The following is a 20000-nucleotide window of genomic DNA, read 5'->3' on the forward strand; positions in this document are numbered from 1 at the left end:
AGGAAGGAGGAGGAGAGGAGAAGACAGGAGGAGAGGAGAAGACAGGAGGAGGAGGACAGCAGGCGCGAGGAGGAGAGGAAGAGGAAAGAGGAGGAGAGGAGAGAGGAAGAGAGGAGGAGGCAGGAGCAGAGGAGCAGGCAAGAGGAGGAGAGACGCCAACGCGAGGAGGAGAGGAAGAGGCTGGAGGAGGAGAGAGAGGAGGAGCGGAGGAGGGAGAGGGAGGAGGAGGAGAGGAGGCGCCAGAGAGCCGCGGACGCTGCCATCAGAGACGCCGAGGAGAGGAAGAGGGTGGAGGCGGAGAGGACGAAGAGGGAAGAGGAGAGGAAAAGGCAGGAGGAGGAAGGCAAGAAGAGGCGGGAGGAGGAGAGGAAGAGAGCGGAGGAAGAGAGGAAGAGAGCGGCGGAGGAGGAGAGGAAGAAGAAGGGGGAGGAGGAGGAGCAGGAGAAGAAGAGGAGGGGCGAAGAAGAGAGGAAGAAACAGGAGGAGGAGAGGAGGAGAAAGGAGGAGGAGGCGTCGCGCCAGCAGCAGACAGGGAAGTCAGGCATCCACGAGAAACTGTCTGCCCTCCTCCGAGGCCTGGAGGAGAGGAAGGGTGAGAGGGAGGGAGGGAGGGGAGGGAAGGGATGGAGGGAGGGAGGTAGAGGCTGGTGGAGTTAGAGGCTGGTGGAGGTAGAGGCTGGTGGAGGTAGAGGCTGTGTCTCAGGAGGTAGAGGCTGTGTCTCAGGAGGTAGTGGCTGTGTCTCAGGAGGTAGAGGCTGTGTCTCAGGAGGTAGAGGCTGTGTCTCAGGAGGTAGAGGCTGTGTCTCAGGAGGTAGAGCCTGTGTCTCGGGAGGTAGAGGCTGTGGCTCAGGAGGTAGAGGCTGTGGCTCAGGAGGTAGAGGCTGTGTCTCAGGAGGTAGAGGCTATGTCTCTGGAGGTAGAGGCTGTGTCTCTGGAGGTAGAGGCTGTGTCTCAGGAGGTAGAGGCTGTGTCTCAGGAGGTAGAGGCTGGTGGAGGTAGAGGCTGTATCTCAGGAGGTAGAGGCTGTGTCTCAGGAGGTAGAGGCTGTGTCTCAGGAGGTAGAGGCTGGTGGAGGTAGAGGCTGTGTCTCAGGAGGTAGAGGCTGGTGGAGGTAAAGGCTGTCTCAGGAGGTAGAGGCTGTGTCTCAGGAGGTAGAGGCTGGTGGAGGTAGAGGCTGTGTCTCAGGAGGTAGAGGCTGGTGGAGGTAAAGGCTGTGTCTCAGGAGGTAGAGGCTGTGTCTCAGGAGGTAGAGGCTGTGTCTCAGGAGGTAGAGGCTGTGGTGCAAGAGGTAGAGGCAGTGTCTCAGGAGGTAGAGGCTGTGTCTCAGGAGGTAGAGGCTGTGTCTCAGGAGGTAGAGGCTGTGTCTCAGGAGGTAGAGGCTGTGTCTCAGGAGGTAGAGGCTGTGTCTCGGGAGGTAGAGGCTGTGTCTCGGGAGGTAGAGGCTGTGTCTCAGGAGGTAAAGGCTGTGTCTCAGGAGGTAGAGGCTGTGTCTCAGGAGGTAGAGCCTGTGGTTCAGGAGGTAGAGGCTATGTCTCAGGAGGTAGAGGCAGTGTCTCAGGAGGTAGAGGCTGTGTCTCAGGAGCTAGAGCCGCCGTCTAATGATCGCAAGGTTGGCAGATTGGTGGTTCGAGCCCCGGCTGGCCACATGTCAAGGTGTCCTTGGGCAAGACACTGAACCCCAAACTGCTCCCAGTGAGCGGGCCGGCGCCTTGCTTGGTAGCTTGGCCGCCATTGGTGTGTGAATGGGTGAATGAGAGGCCGTTGTAAAGCGCTTTGGAATAAGGCGCTGTATAAGTGCAGTCCATTTTATATTTGTATATGTTTTTAGGGCATTTCTGAACTTTGACCTCCCAGAGAGTTCAGGTCAGGTGGTGAGGGCTTCTGTCTTGTGATTGGTCAGGTGGTGAGGGCTTCTGTCTTGTGATTGGTCAGGTGGTGAGGGCTTCTGTCTTGTGATTGGTTCCCCAGGCGGCCTGCAGCCTCAGGCCACGGAGCACAGGAAGTCGGCGGCGCTCACTTCCTTCAAGGCGCTGTACCCCTTCACCGCCCGCAACAAGGACGAGCTCAGCTTCGAGGGCGATGATGTCATACAGGTAGGAAGATGATGATGTCATACAGGTAGGAAGGTGATGTCATACAGGTAGGAAGGTGATGTCATACAGGTTGGAAGATGATGATGTCATACAGGTAGGAAGATGATGATGTCATACAGGTAGGAAGGTGATGTCATACAGGTAGGAAGATGATGATGTCATACAGGTAGGAAGGTGATGTCATACAGGTAGGAAGATGATGATGTCATACAGGTAGGAAGGTGATGTCATACAGGTAGGAAGGTGATGTCATACAGGTAGGAAGATGAATAGAATATGGAAACTAAATCCCGTTGTGTGTGTGTGTGTGTGTCTGTGTCTGTGTCTGTGTGTTTCTGTGTCTGTGTGTGTCTGTGTGTCTGTGTGTCTGTGTGTCTGTGTGTCTGTGTCTGTGTGTCTGTCTATGTGTCTGTGTGTCTGTGTGTGTGTGTCTGTGTCTGTGTCTGTGTGTGTGTCTGTGTCTGTGTCTGTGTCTGTGTCTGTGTGTGTCTGTGTGTCTAGGTGGATGAGAGTACAGAGCGTGAGCCTGGCTGGCTGTACGGGGGCGTGGGGGGCAGGATGGGCTGGTTCCCTGAGAGCTACGTGGAGCGTCTGGCCCCCCCCGAGCCCCCCCCCGCCGCCGCCCCCCCCCGACAGGCCCTCCGGCCCCAGCTGTCCAACTCCAGCAGCACTGGGTACACTGGACACACACACACACACACACACACACACGAAGGAACGCACACACACACACAAAGGAACGGACACACACACACACACGAAGGAAGGCACACACACACAAAGGAATGCACACACACACACGAAGGAACGCACACACACACACACACATGAAGGAGTGCACACACAGACACAGACACGAAGGAACGCACACACACACGAAGGAGCGCACACACACACACACACACACTCACACACACACACACGAAGGAACGCACACACACACACATTTTCTCAACACGCGACCAGATGGAGACGGTGGACATGGATACAGACAGGAGAAGGGTCGTGAACTTTCCTCTCTTTGACCTTTCACCCCTCAGGATATCGGGAGGAGAGGCCGCCATGCCCACCGGATCGGGACAGAACTCCGCCTTCACCCCCACCCACGCCCCGAACCCCACCCCCTCTGAACAGGGACAGGTAAGGCTGACCCAGAACCCTGGGGAACCCTGCTTTCACCCACGGGCTGCACGTACTAGAACTAGGAAGCTGGAACTTTGGAGACAGACAGACAGACAGACAGACAGACAGACAGATAGACAGACAGAGACAGAGACACACACACATAGACAGACAGACTAATCCAACCTAACCCTGCTGTCCTGGTCAGGTGGTGGGTAACCTGCTGGCCCAGGCCCTGTGTTCCTGGACGGCCAAGACGGACAGCCACCTGAACTTCAGCAAGGAGGACGTGATCCGCGTGCTGGAGCAGCAGGAGAGCTGGTGGCTGGGGGAGCTGGGGGGGCTGCAGGGCTGGTTCCCCAAGACCTACGTCACGCTGCTAGGGGAGGACGACCAAGCAGAGTAAACACACACACACATACATACGCGCACATACGCACATACGAGCACACATACGCACACACACATACGCACACACACACACACAGACACGCACACGTACACACATACAGACATACGCACAGACACACATACGCACACACACAGAGACACATACGCACACACACACAGACATACGCACACACACACACATACGCACGCCCACACACACTAGGGTCGGGGAATTATCGAGATGATCCTAAAATAACATTTTAATTAAAATGTTGGATGCATGGCCTAGGAAACTAGCATAGATTACTTTTTCTTACGATGTCTGATGGACAGACGATTCACTTACTTTAGACAAATGTGTTTGTTGTAAGTCGCTTTGGATAAAGGCATCTGCTAGATGCCCGAAAATGTAAACGTAAACTGCATCCAATAATTCATTTGTATCTATAATGGTTTAACCAATGTATGAACCAAGTTGTTTGTATACCCAGGATGCCCTTGGGCAGGAGTAATGACGTGTCTATAACGTTGGTTTGTTTGTTTCCAGCTCGATGCAATCACCTCCTGATGGATCTGAGACAGACGCTTCTCAGCAAGAAGGTAGGACACGCTCGGTCTGACAAACAGCAGGGGAGACAGAGGGTAACCCTCCTCAAATATCTGTCTTACAAACAGCAGGGGAGACAGAGGGTAACCCTCCTTATCTGTCTTACAAACAGCAGGGAAGACAGAGGGTAACCCTCCTCAAATATCTGTCTTACAAACAGAAGGGGAGACAGAGGGTAACCCTCCTCAAATCTCTGTCAGAAGCCCTCTTTCTCCTGATCTCCTGGTTGTGGATAAGAACACATTCTAGAGGGCTGGGGTGGTCCAGTGGTCTAGCACCATGGCCTGGGGTGGTCCAGTGGTCTAGCACCATGGCCTGGGGTGGTCCAGTGGTCTAGCACCATGGCCTGGGGTGGTCCAGTGGTCTAGCACCATGTTCTGGGGTGGTCCAGTGGTCTAGCACCAGTACCATAGCCTGGGGTGGTCCAGTGGTCTAGCACCAGTACCATGGCCTGGGGTGGTCCAGTGGTGTCTAAGGCTGATACACTACTTCTCTGTCCAAATACATTCTGTACTTGACTTGAATGTACACTCACTGAACACTTAATTAGGAACACCTGTACACCTGTTAAGAGTACAAGCTGGCGGAGGTGGTGTCATGGTGTGAGGAATGTTTTCTTGGCGCACTTTGTGCCCATTAAAACCAATTAAACAAACAACACTAGGGCAGCCGTGAGGTGTCATTTGATCTCAGTGAGTACAAAAAACATTCTACCTTTGCACTCGATCAGATTTCAGGACCCTCCTTTCATGACTTTTCCTAGATATGTGAGTTCTACCACCCAGCATCTTTACATTTTCAAAATTGAGTTAGTATAAAGCGATTTTGCAGTATTTCTGTGTGTTTCTGTGTATTTGCCTTGGTATTCGGCTGCCATCTTTTTCTCCAAGGCTGCAATTCTCTTTTATATCAGCAGAGGTAGCAAGGGGACACACACTGTGCTCAATCTTCAGGCTTCAGTGCTGAATTAGATACAGTGGATAAGACTGATATTTGTAACATAATGTGTTTATATATAGGCTATATATAGCAATAGGGATACATAAGATATACAGACAGTGATATGATAAACTGTACAGTATGTCTCCCAATCCCTTCAGATTGGTTGGAGCTGAGGGTTTTTTTTCACAGCGGGTTTACCCAAGTTCCATGCAATAGTGATAAGATATTATGATATGTGTAGCCTATGTACAGTTATGAATGATACACTGCACAGTATGTACCTATCAAGTTGTGTGGTGCATGCATAGCTACCGCAGCAAAGTAATTGCAGTAGCCTACGTTTGATTATGCCTGTACTCATCAACGAATATTATATAACGAACGGATATTTATAATTAAGCGATATCACACGAGAGGGAGTGTGTTATACTGAATATCAGCACGGCTGTGATTCGGTCGTAGGTACGAGGCCGCAGGCCGCAGATAATAATACACATATTCAGTATAACAGCACGACCTCGAGTGTGATATTGCTTTTATACAACAGTTCTACAGCGCGATTTATTAGTTAACAGTAATAAGCGGCAACAGATTATGATTTGTTTGTTTATTTAATCATAAAAATCAACAAAAAATAGTTCCGCAACTGAACTTCAAATGGACTGTTGCCTAGTAACCTGAACACAAACAATGTACCGGTAGTCTAATTAACGGTCATTTAGTAGAACATCTGTGTGGCGGAGGGATACATATGTGACGCGATATGGTGGAATGATCATCAAGTAGGCAAAGTAATTTTTCTGTTTTTTACATATGCTTAAACTACAGATTGTAAGCTTTCAAATGATACATCATACATAGAAATCAGGAAAACATTTAAGACGACATTAAGACGTATTTGAAAGTTCTTAACCCTGAAATCACAATCCTGAGAAATAGCCCTTCAAATGTTTCGTTCTTTGTCACACTTTCACACAGGCAGGTAATGGGTGGTAACAATAGCTGGTTAACCCCACCCCCAACCACTCCCCCTCTAGATTGACAGCTATCAGCTGTCTTTCAACATTGTCACACTTTTTATTACACACATTAGCGGCATCAAAAATGATGGGCTGGGCGTGTGAGGGAGCGTGCTTATTCTGGCAGATTGTGAAATATTAAAACCAATAACATTCTGAATGATTTATCATTCTGTACTCGTTCTCTCCTTTCATTCATGTATTTTCTTTCAGCTCTTTTCACTAATATACTGTAGGTGAAACTAACTATAATGAATGAATGAATGAATTATTTTAGTTCCTTGTTCAAGTTGTAAGCTTGCTCCGTTGGCACAATGTAAATAAAAAACTTGCACTGAAAAGTTATGTAGATGGTTGATTATTTGTATGTCAGAGTCAACCCTTGCAATAAGTATCAATTTTATTTCATGAATTGAAAACAGCATTGATATCACATAAAAGCAAACTGGCAATAGAAAAGCTGTTCAAAAGAATCTTCTTCCCTTAAAACGCTAACGTTATAAAATACAAACATATAGTGGAGGTTAAAATGAGAATATGACTTGGCTTGAACACATTTTCAGTCAGGAGATTTTTTTTTTCTTTAATCCCTGCATATGGGTAAGGTCTGCTGGGGCATTGTGACACCGATCACAAATATCGTTAAGCTCAGGGAATATTTTGGATAGTCTGTGTTTACTGAAATGGACACGATGAAGAACTTTAAATTGTAAAAGTCCAAGTCGGGCACAAGAGGTGCTCCTATTCACTCTGTCTAATGCATTGTTCCATGTTTCATCCGCTATTTGTTGACCAAGTTCTTCCTCCCAGCTTGTTCTAATCTTATGAATTGACTCTCCTTTAAGGGACATTATGATGTCATAGAGTCTCGATATATGACATTTTTGACTGGTGGGAGTATCGAGGATTGTGTCAAGTACAGATAATGGAGGCATGTTAGGGAAGGACGGGCATTGACTTTGGATGAAATGACGGATCTGGAAATAGCGAAAGAGGTTCGAGTTAGGTAGATGGAATTTATTTGAGTGGTCACGAAAGTTTGCAAATATGCCATCTATGTATAGGTCTCTACATTTTACAAGGCCCACCTGTTGCCAAAGAGAAAAAGTTACTTGCTTCGCTGGAATAAAGAGGTGGTTGTGACATATTGGACTGGATTGAAAAGCTTTGAAGTTTGAAATGTGCTCTAAATTGGGACCATATTCGGAGAGTAGAGACAACAACTGCACTGTTGGTGTATTTAGAGGGAGATAATGGCATCTTAGATGTGACCAGGGCGTGAAGAGAGGACGAGGAACAAGACTTTGCCTCCATCAGGCACCAGCCCGCATCTGAAGAGTGAGTCCAGTGGACGACTTTCTGTATGTTAGCGGCCCAATAATAGAAAAGAAGGTTTGGAAGAGCTAGGCCCCCCATCTGTCTATGCCTCTGAAGTAGTTCTTTGCGGACCCTCGGAGATTTACCACCCCAAATAAAAGATGATATAAGCCTGTCTATAGAATTAAAGAAGGATTTTGGATGGAACACGGGTAGGCATTGGAATAAATATAAGAATCTGGGTAGGGCATTCATTTTGACCGAATTTACTCTGCCTGCCAAGGACAAGTGGAGAGCGTCCCATCTCTGAAGGTCAGATTTAAGTTTGTTTACGAGAGGTTCGAAATTATGTTTGTAGAGGCCTGTGAAGTCACGGCAGGGCTCTACGCTAACCTTTTTCACTAGGAGCACATGTGCTCCTAAATGAAAAATGTTAGGGGCACACAAAGAAATTTAGGAGCACAGTGAAAAATGTAATTATAACACATTTTTATTAGTGATTTTGCAATTTTTGCACCAAAATCACACATTGGCCCATGCCTACAGCCCTACTAGACGCAGAGTTGATGGCATTGTATTATGGTAACTAGCTGTGTCAAGTTCTCCTGGTTAGCAGCATGTTCATTCATTCATCCATGTCATGCCTGTCAGCTAGCAGCTAGCAGCCCAGCCAGGCTTTAGGGCTAGGTCTGTCAGCTAGCAGCCCAGCCAGGCCATGCAGAGGTCTGTCTCCATGCTGCCCACCTCCCTGCTGCTGGGTCAGGCTACATCAGTCACACACGGTGGCCAGACAACTCCACATCTAGGGGTATTAAACTACCCCACATCCAGATGACCAGTCCCCAGCCCCATGCTGCCCGGGGTGGTGACATGTGGAGGTGGCCAGCCCAGCACGGTGCCTCTGCGGCGGCTAGCTGTTAGCACACCACCATCCCCGGGGGTCCCACCTCTCTGCCACACTCAAGTACAACATGTTGCATTTTCATGCCATTAGGCAACTTGCTTCCTAGGGTTTCCTAGGATTAGAGATGCATTTGGACTTCTGAAGTACCTCCACTACTTTCAATGGGTTCTGAAGGTCTGAGAGCTTTCTACTTTCTACCCTGGGTAGTTAACCCTGGTTGTAACCTTGGGTTCAAATCTGGAGTGTGTGGGACCAAATCTGTAGATGTGGTGAGCTAATGAAGCTAATGAAGCTTGAGATGAGAAAAGGGCGCTTGTCTCTTTAAGGCCCAAAAGGGAGTTAGCGATTAGCGATGTTAGCTTAGCGCCAGTTTAACAGAAGTAACTTCACTTTTAACATGACTTCCCGTGGTCGTAGCGGGCTGGCTGACGGCTTAAAATGTGGCCACACGGTTCGCGCAGATTTATTTTTAGAATTAAAAAATAAATAAATAATAATAAATATATATATATATATCTGTACTCGCACGTGTGCTCGTCAATTTATTTCTCTAGTCGCACAGATGTATTTTTAGTCGCAAATGCGAGTGAAATGGTCGCACTGTAGAGCCCTGCTGACGGGTAATATTAACTCCTACGTATTTAAAACCAACTTTGGATGTTTGAAAGGGCAAGCTACTCTGGGGGATCTGAAGCACCAAGGCGTTTAACAGGAAGCATTCGCTTTTAGAGAAGTTCAGCTTATATCCAGAGAAGAGGCCAAAACTGGAGAGTAGCTTTGTGATGTCAGGCATACATGACACAGGGTCGGACACATATAATAACAGGTCATCCGCATATAAAGATAGCTTGTGTTCCGAACCCCATCTCTGTGTCCCATGCATAAAGGCTGCAGATTTGAGTGCTATTGAGAGGGGTTCAAGTGCCAAGACAAATAACAAAGGGCTCAACGGATAACCTTCCCGTGTTCCCCTTGACAAGGGAAAGTACTGAGAGCGGGTCCCATTTGTGACCACCGATGCCCTAGGAGAGGGGTAAAGCAACTGTCGTATATTATCTTATTGGTTATGAATCAAAGAACAGTTATTGAGTTTAAGACGATTTAATTAAAGTACAAAACATATACAGATACCAACAGCTGGATCCTATGTCTGGTCTCCTCTGCTGGGCTGGGGTGGTTAAGAGAACCCCCCTTTGGCCCCACACCCTTATTTATACACAATATGCAAATACAGTCACAGGCAATGGCCTATCACCTTCACTGTAGAGATGGTCAAGATGTGAGAAGGGGGCAGTCACCTGTGATGTCACTATGGCCTAGTGACTTCCAGGAAGTCATTCCACAGCTGACCATAGAAGGACAGTCAGTGTCCTGAGCATGGTCGTCATACAACCCCCATCTTCAGTAGACCAGGCCCACACCATGTGTGTTTTAAGTACAAATATACTACACAACTTAATCCAGGAAATACATGTGCCCGTCTTCTAACGGCTGCTTCCAGCATGATAACGCACCACGTCACAAAGCACAAGTCACCTTAAACTGGTTTCATGAACATGACAATGAGTTCAGTGTTCTCCAGCGGCCTTCCCAGTCACCGGATCTGAATCCAGTAGAACACCTTTGGAATGTGGTAGAACGGGAGATTCACAGCTTGAAATAGCATCTGAAAAATCTGCAACGCAATCTTGTCATCATGGACCAGAGTCTCAAAGGAATGTTTCCGACATCTTGTGGAATCAATGCCACAAAGAACTGAGGCTGTTTTGAGAGTAAAGGGAGGCCCTACCCAGTATTAGTAAAGTGTTAATAAAGGGAGGCCCTATCCAGTATTAGTACAGTGTTCCTAATAGAGTGTTGAGTGAGTGTGTTTCTCTGTGCCCCACCAGAGTATGTGGCTCTGTACACCTATGAGAGCCCAGAGCCGGGGGACCTGACCTTCCGGGAGGGGGACGTGATCCTGGTGACGCAGCGCGAGGGGGAGTGGTGGAAGGGCTGCGTAGGAGACAGCACCGGGGTGTTCCCCTCCAACTACGTCAAACCCAAAGAGACTGACGTAAGACACACACACACACACACACACACACACACACACACACACACACACATTTGCCTAGTAACTGGGGGGTATTCCATCAACGTGGCTGAAGGAAAATCCAGGTTTATTTTGAAGTCTCACAAGACTTTTATAAGAAAGAAAGAAAGAAATGTGTTTTCATTTGTGGAGGTGGACTGGAAGTTCAGTCTGTTGTTGTCAGGGTAACAGGTGTAAGGTGTGTTGTGGTTGGGGTAACAGTTGTCAGGGTAACAGTTGTCAGGGTAACTGACAGTTGTAACTTGTGTTCCTGCAGACGTCGAGCATCTCTGGTAAGACAGGACAGTCGGGGAAAAAACCAGGTACAGTAGACACACACACAGTCATACACACACAGTCTCACACACACACACACACACACACACACACACACACACACACACTCACACACACACACAGTCACACACACACACACACACACACACACACATACATACATACATACATACTGTACATACATTCACACACACACACACACACACACACACACACACACACACACACACACACACACTCAACCTTCAACACAATCAAACCTTACAGAAAGCGCAAGTCAGTTCATCTGCAGTGGTTTGGCCAATCTTTTCCTTTTCATCATTATCGTCTATTTCTTGTCGTCTGTGTCTGTGCGTCTGTGTGTGTGTGTGTGTGTGTGTGTGTGTGTGTGTATGTGTGCGTCTGTCTGTGTCTGTCTGTGTGTGTGTGTGTGTGTGTGTGTGTGTGTCTGTCTGTGTCTGTGTCTGTGTCTTTGTGTGTGTTTGCGTCTGTGTGTCTGTACGTGTGTGTGTGTGTGTGTGTGTGTGTGTGTGTGTGTGTGTGTGTGTGCGTGTGCGTGTGTGTGTGTAGAGATAGCCCAGGTCACGTCTCTGTACTCGGCCACGGGGGCCGAGCAGCTCAGCCTCGTGCCAGGACAGCTCATCCTCATCCTCAGCAGGAACGCCACCGGGTGGTGGCTGGGGGAACTGCAGGTCAGTCCTCTCATTAGGCTGGCTGGGTGGGTTGGTTGATTATGTTAGATTAGATTAGATTAGATTATGTTACATTATGTTACATTATGTTAGAATAGATTTGATTATGTTAGATTATGTTAGATTATGTTAGATGATCTTAGAGTATGTTAGATTAGATTAGATTATGTTAGATTAGATTAGATTATGTTAGATTATGTTAAGGGCTCTGCACACAGCGTGCGATTTCTGTTGCGCGTCAACATTCCATTTTGAAGTTTGAATGGAAGTCTATGAGAACATCGCATCTCAACACACACGGCCCCGATTTTAATCGCACGGCGAAAATTCGATTCCATTCATTTTGAATGGGACAAAGCACAAATTTGACAGTGCGACAAAACTCGCACGCTGTGTGCTTTGTCCCATTCAAAATGAATGGAATCGAATTTTCGCCGTGCGATTAAAATCGGGGCCGTGTGTGTTGAGATGCGATGTTCTCATAGACTTCCATTCAAACTTCAAAATGGAATGTTGACGCGCAACAGAAATCGCACGCTGTGTGCAGAGCCCTTTAGATTAGATTAGATTATGTTAGATTATGTTAGATTAGATTAGATTATGTTAGATTAGATTATGTTAGATTAGATTAGATTATGTTAGATTATGTTAGATTAGATTATGTTAGATTAGATTAGATTATGTTAGAATAGCATCTAATCAGAAGTGCAAATAGTGCTAAGAACCTGATATAAATCATGACAGTGACAGTGATAGGTACAGTAAGGCATGTACGGTAGTTTAGAGGTATATAGTTCTGAGCTATGTACAGTGTGTAATGATGTGTCTGTGTCTGTGTCTGTGTGTCTGTGTCTGTGTGTGTGTGTGTGTGTCAGGCGCGGGGGAGGAAGCGTCAGAAGGGATGGTTTCCCGCCTCGCACGTCAAGATGCTCGGCTCCACCAGCGGCAAGTCCACACCTGCCCCCCTCCCAGGTAACTACCCCCCCCCCCCCTAACACACCTGCCTCCCTCCCATGTAACTACCCCCCCCCCTCTAACACATCTGCCCCCCTCCCAGGTAACTACCCCCCCCCCCCTGACACACCTTCCCCCCTCCCAGGTAACTAACACACCTGCCCCCCTCCCAGGTAACTACCCCCCCCCCTCTAACACACCTGCCCCCCTCCCAGGTAACTACCCCCCTCCCCCTCTAACACACCTGCCCCCCTCCCCGGTAACTAACCCCCCCCCTCTCTAACACACCTGCCCCCCTCCCAGGTAACTAACATACCTGCCCCCCTCCCAGGTAACTACCCCCCCCCCCCCCTCTAACACACCTGCCCCCCTCCCAGGTAACTACCCCCCCCCCCCCTAACACACCTGCCCCCCTCCCAGGTAACTACCCCCCCCCCTAACACACCTGCCCCCCTCCCAGGTAACTACCCCCCCCCCTCTAACACACCTGCCCCCCTCCCAGGTAACTACCCCCCCCCCCTCTAACACACCTGCCCCCCTCCCAGGTAACTACCCCCCCCCCCTCTAACACACCTGCCCCCCTCCCAGGTAACTACCCCCCTCCCAGGTAACTAACATACCTGCCCCCCTCCCAGGTAACTACCCCCCCCTCTAACACACCTGCCCCCCTCCCAGGTAACTAACACACCTGCCCCCCTCTCTCTCCCCCCCTCTCCCCCAGTGTGTCAGGTCATCTCTAACCCCCCCCCTCTCTCCTCCCCCCCCCCCCCCCCCCCACAGTGTGCCAGGTCATTGCCATGTACGACTACAAGGCCGCCAACGAGGATGAGATGAGCTTCTCCAAGGGTCAGCTGATCAGCGTCACGGACAAGGACGACCCTGATTGGTGGAAAGGAGAGGTCAACGGGGTCACCGGTCTGTTCCCCACCAACTACGTCAAGATGACCACGGCAGAGTGCGACCCCAGCCAGCAATGTGAGTAACACACGCCTCCTCTGACCCCCCCCCTAGACCCTAGAGGTCAGCTAGCGGTTAGCGTGTACCCTAGGGGTCAGGGGTGAAGCTAGCTAGCGGTTAGCATGTACCCTAGAGGTCAGGGGTGAATGTACTCTGTTTACTCCTGTGACACGACAGGAAAGGGGGGTTCTGTAGAGCTAGACTAAGAACACACACACACACACACACTAGGGGTGCAACGGTTCTGGGTTTGTCTGGAAGTTGAGTTGCTTCTTGTTCAGATGTTTGTTCAAGGCGAGCGGAGGTGAGAACATGGCAGCAGTTTGAGGAGCCCCAGGTTGTGGGGTTCTGGAGATTAGGTTCTGGAGAAGGAGAGGAGGAGAGGAGAGGGGGAGGAGAGGAGGAGAGGAGGAGAGGAGGGGAGGAGAGGAGGAGAGGAGGAGAGGGGAGGAGAGGAGGAGAGGGGAGGAGAGGAGAGGAGAGGAGAGGAGGAGAGGAGAGGAGAGGAGAGGAGAGGAGGAGAGGAGAGAGGAGGAGAGGAGAGGAGGAGAGGAGGAGAGGAGAGGAGGAGAGGGGAGGAGAGGAGAGGAGGAGAGGGGAGGAGAGGAGAGGAGGAGAGGAGAGGAGAGGAGGAGAGGAGAGGGGAGGAGAGGAGGAGAGGGGAGGAGAGGAGAGGGGAGGAGAGGAGGAGAGGAGAGAGGAGGAGAGGAGGAGCAGTGTGGGGTCGTTCATTCTGGTTCTGGCTTTGAATACAGAGACGAGGGAACGAAAACAGTGAAAGAAATGTTACTGCGAGCATTGCTTCGCGCGTGTCGTATATTAACCATAATGCGTATATGGGCTAAGCAGTCATGGTTAAAGTGTACTTTTACTTTCATTTCTTCCTCTCCTATACCAGTAATCAAGGCTAAGAGGCACTTTTCCATCTGAAAGTGTTTTTTTATTTATATATATATTAATATTTTGTATATTCTACAATACCCCAGTCATATTCTGGAAGATGTCTGAATGTTAAAGTTCCATAAGTAGAAGCAAAATAAAGTAAAGTAACAGTTTGTAAATAACTTATTAAATAATAATAAGCAGCGTTTCTTTTCTCCTTACGCACCAAAACAGAACCGAAACCGTGACCCAAAAACCGAGGTTCATACCGGACCGCTGCACCCCTAGTGGTCAGACGTGTTGACAGATGACCACAGACCTTACATCTGTTCCCATCGCTTCTCTTCACCTCACCCTATCTGTTTCATCCCTCCCTCCCTCCCTCCCTCCATCCATTCACTATCTATACCACCATCTTATATTTCTCACTCATGGTTGTCATTTTCACTCCTCTCCCTACCCTCCCTTTCTCCTCATTCTCTCTCTCTCTCTCTCTCTCTCTCTCTCTCTCTCCATAGGGTGGTAGAGCCTCCTCCTCCTCCTCTTCTTCCTCTCCTCCTCTACGCCTCAGAGAGAACCACTATCACGCTTTCAGTGGGCGGGACAGTTTGGAGGTCCCTCCCTTTACTAATACCCTCCCTTCCTCCCCCATCCCCTCCCTCCCCCATCTCCTCCCTCCCTCTTCCATCCCTCCTTCCCATCCCTCCCTCCCTCTGACTTGTCCTTTCCTGCTTTTTTCAACTGAACACGCTGCATTTTAACCTGGGAACGAGTGAATGAATGAGTGAATAAATGAATGAGTGAATAAATGAGTGAATGAATGAGTGAATGAATGAATGAATGAGTGAATGGATGAATGAGTGAATGGATGAATGAGTGAACGGATGAATGAGTGAATGAATGAATGAGCGAATGCGTGAATGAATGAGTGAATGGATGGGTGAATGAATGAATGGGTGAATGAATGCGTGAATAAATGAGCGAATGAATGAATGAGTGAACGGATGAATGAGTGAATGAATGAATGAGTGAATGAACGAATGAATGAATGAGCACTTTGGGTTTTCTTGAGTTTCTGTTTTTCCTGCTACCATCAGTGATTTGCGTGATTTAGATTCTGACTGATGTTCTTAATGGACACCGGAGAACATTTTCACCCCCCCTCCCCTCCCCTAGCCTAACCATAACCCCACCCCCCCAAAACTAGCCGTCTTATTGGAGGGTTCACAGGCCACGCCTCCGCCCTCCGGTGTGAAAACGTTCTCTGGTGGGCCGCCAGGACAGGTGGTGTCCCCCTGAAGTGAAGGGCTAGTGGGTCTCTCTGTGTGTACTGTACCCCCCCCCCCACCCCCCACACACACACACCCCCCACACACACACACACCCCAGCCCCCTCCATCTCTCCCTTCTTCCCTTGTTTTCTGTTTCGTTAGTTGAGGCCGATCGACCAGATCGTTTAGCATCGGCCTCAGGCCACACAGAGCCCACTGTCTCTCTCAGTGTTTCTCTCTCCCTCCCTCCCCCCTCCCTCCCTCCCTCCCTCCTCATGCCACACAGAGCCCACTCTCTGTGTTTCCCCCATCCCCCCCCCCCCCCCCTCCCTCCCTCCCTCCCTCCCTCCCTCCTCAGGCCACACAGAGCCCACTCTCTCTCTCAGTGTTTCCCCCATCCCCTCCCTCCCCATGTTACACAGAGCCCACTCTCTCTCTCAGTGTTTCCCAGGAGTTTGTGAGACTATGGCGGTTGGACCACAAAAATGTTTTAATTAAAAACTGTAAAAAAGAATAAGAAAAACTGTAAAAAAAATAAAAAATAAATAATAAATATATATACAGTGCCTAGATTGCATACAAGTTGACTTCATTTCACTAATTATGTGACTTCTGAAGGTAATTGGTTGCACCAGAAGTTTTTAGGGGCTTCATAACAAAGGGGGTGAATACATATGCACATGCCAATTTTCAGTTCTTTCTTTTTTTAAATTCTTTTTTTATATATATATTTCTTATTTCATTTAAAAACTAACACTATTTTGTGCAGATTCATCAAATAAAATTCTGATTAAAAAAAATGTTTAAATTACAGGTTGTAATGTAATAAAATAGGTAAAAAGCCAAGGGGGGTGAATACTTTTGCAAGGCACTGTATATCCAGCAAAAAAAAAAAACTGCTCGAACACCTTCCACAACCGCACCAATTCCGGAAAAAGATAAAACAAAAACATGAATAAATACAGCGCTAAAAATACTTCTACATTCGTTATGACACTATGGCGGGACAAATTAGACCACGGCAGCCCGCCACAGTCTCGTCTATGTCTGGGGAAACACTGTGATAAGACCTGGGGACTCCTACTGCAGTCTGACCGCTGTGTCCAATAGCAAAGCCCTACCTGGCGCGTTGCCGGGGGTTACGAGACAACAACAACTAGACGCTAAATTGCACTTTAAACCGGCTGGTGTTGAAAAGGCCTGTGTTCCTGATAGGGATGCACGATATGCATTTTTTTCCAACCGATACCGATGTTTACCCGCTTCTCATGGCCGATAACCGATATGATAACCGATATGAGAACAGATATAATTTCACAGTTGATAACCTGTAGTTCATGCACACCTGAAGGTAAGAAAGGCTATGTAGGGAGCAAAGATTGATGATTTAATATTCCATAGTGATCTCACCAAATCTAACTTACATCACTATTGTTAACACAACAAAGAGAACACTTCTGACTCTTCAAATGTTCATTTATTATTTCCTCTAACAAACAGAATCTGTTATAGACAGTGCACAATGCTTTTTTTAGCCAAGATCTGGCCTCCTTTTATGAAAACAAAAAAGGCTCACATAAGAGTAATTAGATCAAAAAAGTGTCAAAAATTAAGTGCATCTTGTCTATCCCTGTAAATTGAAAATGCATAAATAAAATATCAAAAAATAAAATAAAGTGCATCAGTCAATACAAAAATAAAGACTTTTTAAGAACCAAAAGTTTTATAGAACTTTTACAGAAACTAGTGCCAAATGGCTGCTTAGTCTGCAGATAAACAGAATGACACAAGGCACATAGTAGGCTACACTAGTATGCTTAATAAAGCAACTGAAAAGGGCTGGGCTATGCTACTTTTAGTGCATGAGGATGAGGTAGGTTGTGGTAAAACTTATCTGGCTTACGCTAGTATCGATCAGACTATGGATGTGTGTGGCGACTGTATCATACAGAGCAGGCAGGCACACGTCTGCAAAATAGCGGCGGCTTGGGAGTGTATACCGGGGCTCTAAATGTGAAATTAGCTGGCGAAATCCTTTATCTTCTACTACAGAGAAAGGCTGGTCGTCGAGGGCCATAAACTCCATTATTTTTTCATTGATTGCTTGAGCCTTTGAGCTGTCTCGAGTAAAGCTTTTTTTCCCGCGGCTAGGCTACCTTCTGCTACTAGTGCTTGATATTCCTTCCATACAGTGTGCTTGCAATGGTGAATCTTAAGGTGACTTATGAGATTCGTTGTGTTGTAACTCGTAGACCTCTGCCCTCCTCTCCGAACTTTTGTCGAACATGTGTTGCAAATTGCAAACGCTGAACCTGCACTATCTGCCTCAGAAACTCTGAAGAATGTCCACACCGGGAAAGACATGTACAGCTCTCGTCTATACACTGCGTGGCTGTACGCAGGCGCAGCAGCATGAGCGCGTCAACCGGAACCAGAAATATTTCCGGCTTCATTATCGGCTCTATATCGGCAAAAATTTAATAAAACCGATAAATATTTAATAACATACATTTCCCATTATCGGGCCGATAAATATCGGTGCCGATAATATCGTGCATCCCTAGTTCCTGATGCCCTGTCTGCTGCTGTGTGCCTCTGGGTTCGATGCCCTGTCTGCTGCTGTGATGGGTTTGATGCCCTGTCTGCTGCTGTGATGGGTTTGATGCCCTGTCTGCTGCTGTGATGGGTTTGATGCCCTGTCTGCTGCTGTGATGGGTTTGATGCCCTGTCTGCTGCTGTGTGCCTCTGGGTTTGCATGATGTGAGAGTGGTGTAGTGACTGTAACAAACTTATATAAGTAATCTGCAATCGAGCGGCGTGTTTTGTTATCCTCCTATGGCTCCTGCTCTATACCCCACTATACTACTATCCTCTCTGGGCTTGTCTCCGCTCCAGACACAGCCGTATGAGGATGGTGAGAGACCCGTTATGAGGGAAAAGAAAATGTGCCTGATTTATTATTTATATCTGAAATCTGGAATGTGAAAAAGTAGACTATTAAAAAAAAAAAAGTTTGGTTTAAAAAATGAAAACGTGGCGTGGTTTTTGGCGTCTGTCCCTGAGTGAGTGTTGTTGGGACGCCTTTAAACGGTCTGGACAGTTTGTCTCGGGGGGTGGGGGGGAGGGGAGGGGGGAGGGAGGGGGGGGGGGGGGGTAATCAGTGCAGTCTGTGTTGACTGTTAACACGTCTATCACAGTGTTAGGCAACAAGGGCAGATAGTTTTCGCTCTCAGGCCTCCTCACTGATGTCTAGATACAGCTACTGTCCAGTGTGTGTCTGTCTGTTTGTGTCTGTCTGTGTGTGTGTGTGTATGCGTGTGTGCGTGCGTCTGTGTGTTTGTCTGTGTCTGTGTGTGTCTGTACCATGCTAGCATAGGGACACAATGCTACCACAGAGATACAATGCTAGCACAGACACAATGCTACCACACAGACACAATGCTACCAGAGACACAATGCTAGCACACAGACACAAAGCTACCACACGGACACAATTCTAGCACAGACACAAAGCTACCACACGGACACAATGCTAGCACGGACCCAATGCTAGCACGGACCCAATGCTAGCACAGACACAATGCTACTACAGAGATACAATGCTACCACACAGACACAATTCTACCACACAGACACAATGCTACCACAGATACACAATGCTACCAGAGACACAATGCTACTACAGAGACACAATGCTACCACAGATACACAATGCTACCAGAGACACAATGCTACCATGCTAGCACAGACACAATGCTACCATGCTAGCACAGACACAATGCTAGCACAGATACACAAACTTACCACAGGGACACAAAGCTTTATCCCCCCCCCCCACCACCACCCCCCATAAGCATGTGTAGAGCCCCCGTCGTATTATGGTACAAACAGATTTGCTGTAGGTGTCAGTCAGGATGTCCCAGGGGGCTTAGCGTGTTGTCAGGGGAGAGGAGAGGGCACTAGCCAAGCCCAGCAGTCTAGAAGCGGGGGAGAGACAGAGGAGAGGGGAGAGACAGGGGAGAGGACAGTAGGACAGAGGAGAGGACAGTAGGACAGAGGAGAGGGCACTAGCCAAGCCCAGCAGTCTAGAAGCGGGGGAGAGACAGAGGAGAGGGGAGAGACAGGGGAGAGGACAGTAGGACAGAGGAGAGGACAGTAGGACAGAGGAGAGGACAGTAGGACAGAGGAGAGGACACTAGCCAAGCCTAGCAGCCTAGAAGCGGGGAAGAGACAGGGGAGACAGGGGAGACAGAGGAGAGACAAGGGAGACGGGGGAGAGACGGGGGAGACAGGGGAGAGACAAGGGAGACGGGGGAGACAATGACTTTTCACAGACAGCACAGACTGCACTTCCTAAGGCTCTGGGATGAGGAGGGAGAGGGGGGAGAGAGGGATGAGGAGGGAGAGGGGGGAGAGAGGGATGAGGAGGAAGAGGGGGGAGAGAGGGATGAGGAAGAGGGGGGAGAGGAGGGAGAGAGT

General features: G+C 48.4%; 1 protein-coding gene across 1 annotated transcript in view; it reads left to right on the top strand.

Moving 5' to 3' along the window:
* The window catches only part of itsn2b (intersectin 2b), a gene marked incomplete at its 5' end in the record, with an annotated part of 48719 nt that overhangs the window by 11534 nt on the left and 17185 nt on the right, over positions 1 to 20000 (top strand). The window contains 11 exon segments of the mRNA XM_080527562.1: positions 1 to 592; positions 1969 to 2093; positions 2595 to 2767; positions 3134 to 3233; positions 3424 to 3617; positions 4153 to 4205; positions 10284 to 10450; positions 10746 to 10791; positions 11336 to 11457; positions 12333 to 12429; positions 13192 to 13386. The exon segment at positions 1 to 592 is cut by the window's left edge and continues 211 nt beyond it. Coding sequence (XP_080383688.1) covers positions 1 to 592; positions 1969 to 2093; positions 2595 to 2767; positions 3134 to 3233; positions 3424 to 3617; positions 4153 to 4205; positions 10284 to 10450; positions 10746 to 10791; positions 11336 to 11457; positions 12333 to 12429; positions 13192 to 13386 — 1864 coding nt within the window.

This window comes from Nansenia antarctica (assembly GCF_963989245.1).
Source record: "Nansenia antarctica genome assembly, chromosome: 3".
NCBI classification, from domain to species: Eukaryota; Metazoa; Chordata; class Actinopteri; order Argentiniformes; family Microstomatidae; genus Nansenia; species Nansenia antarctica.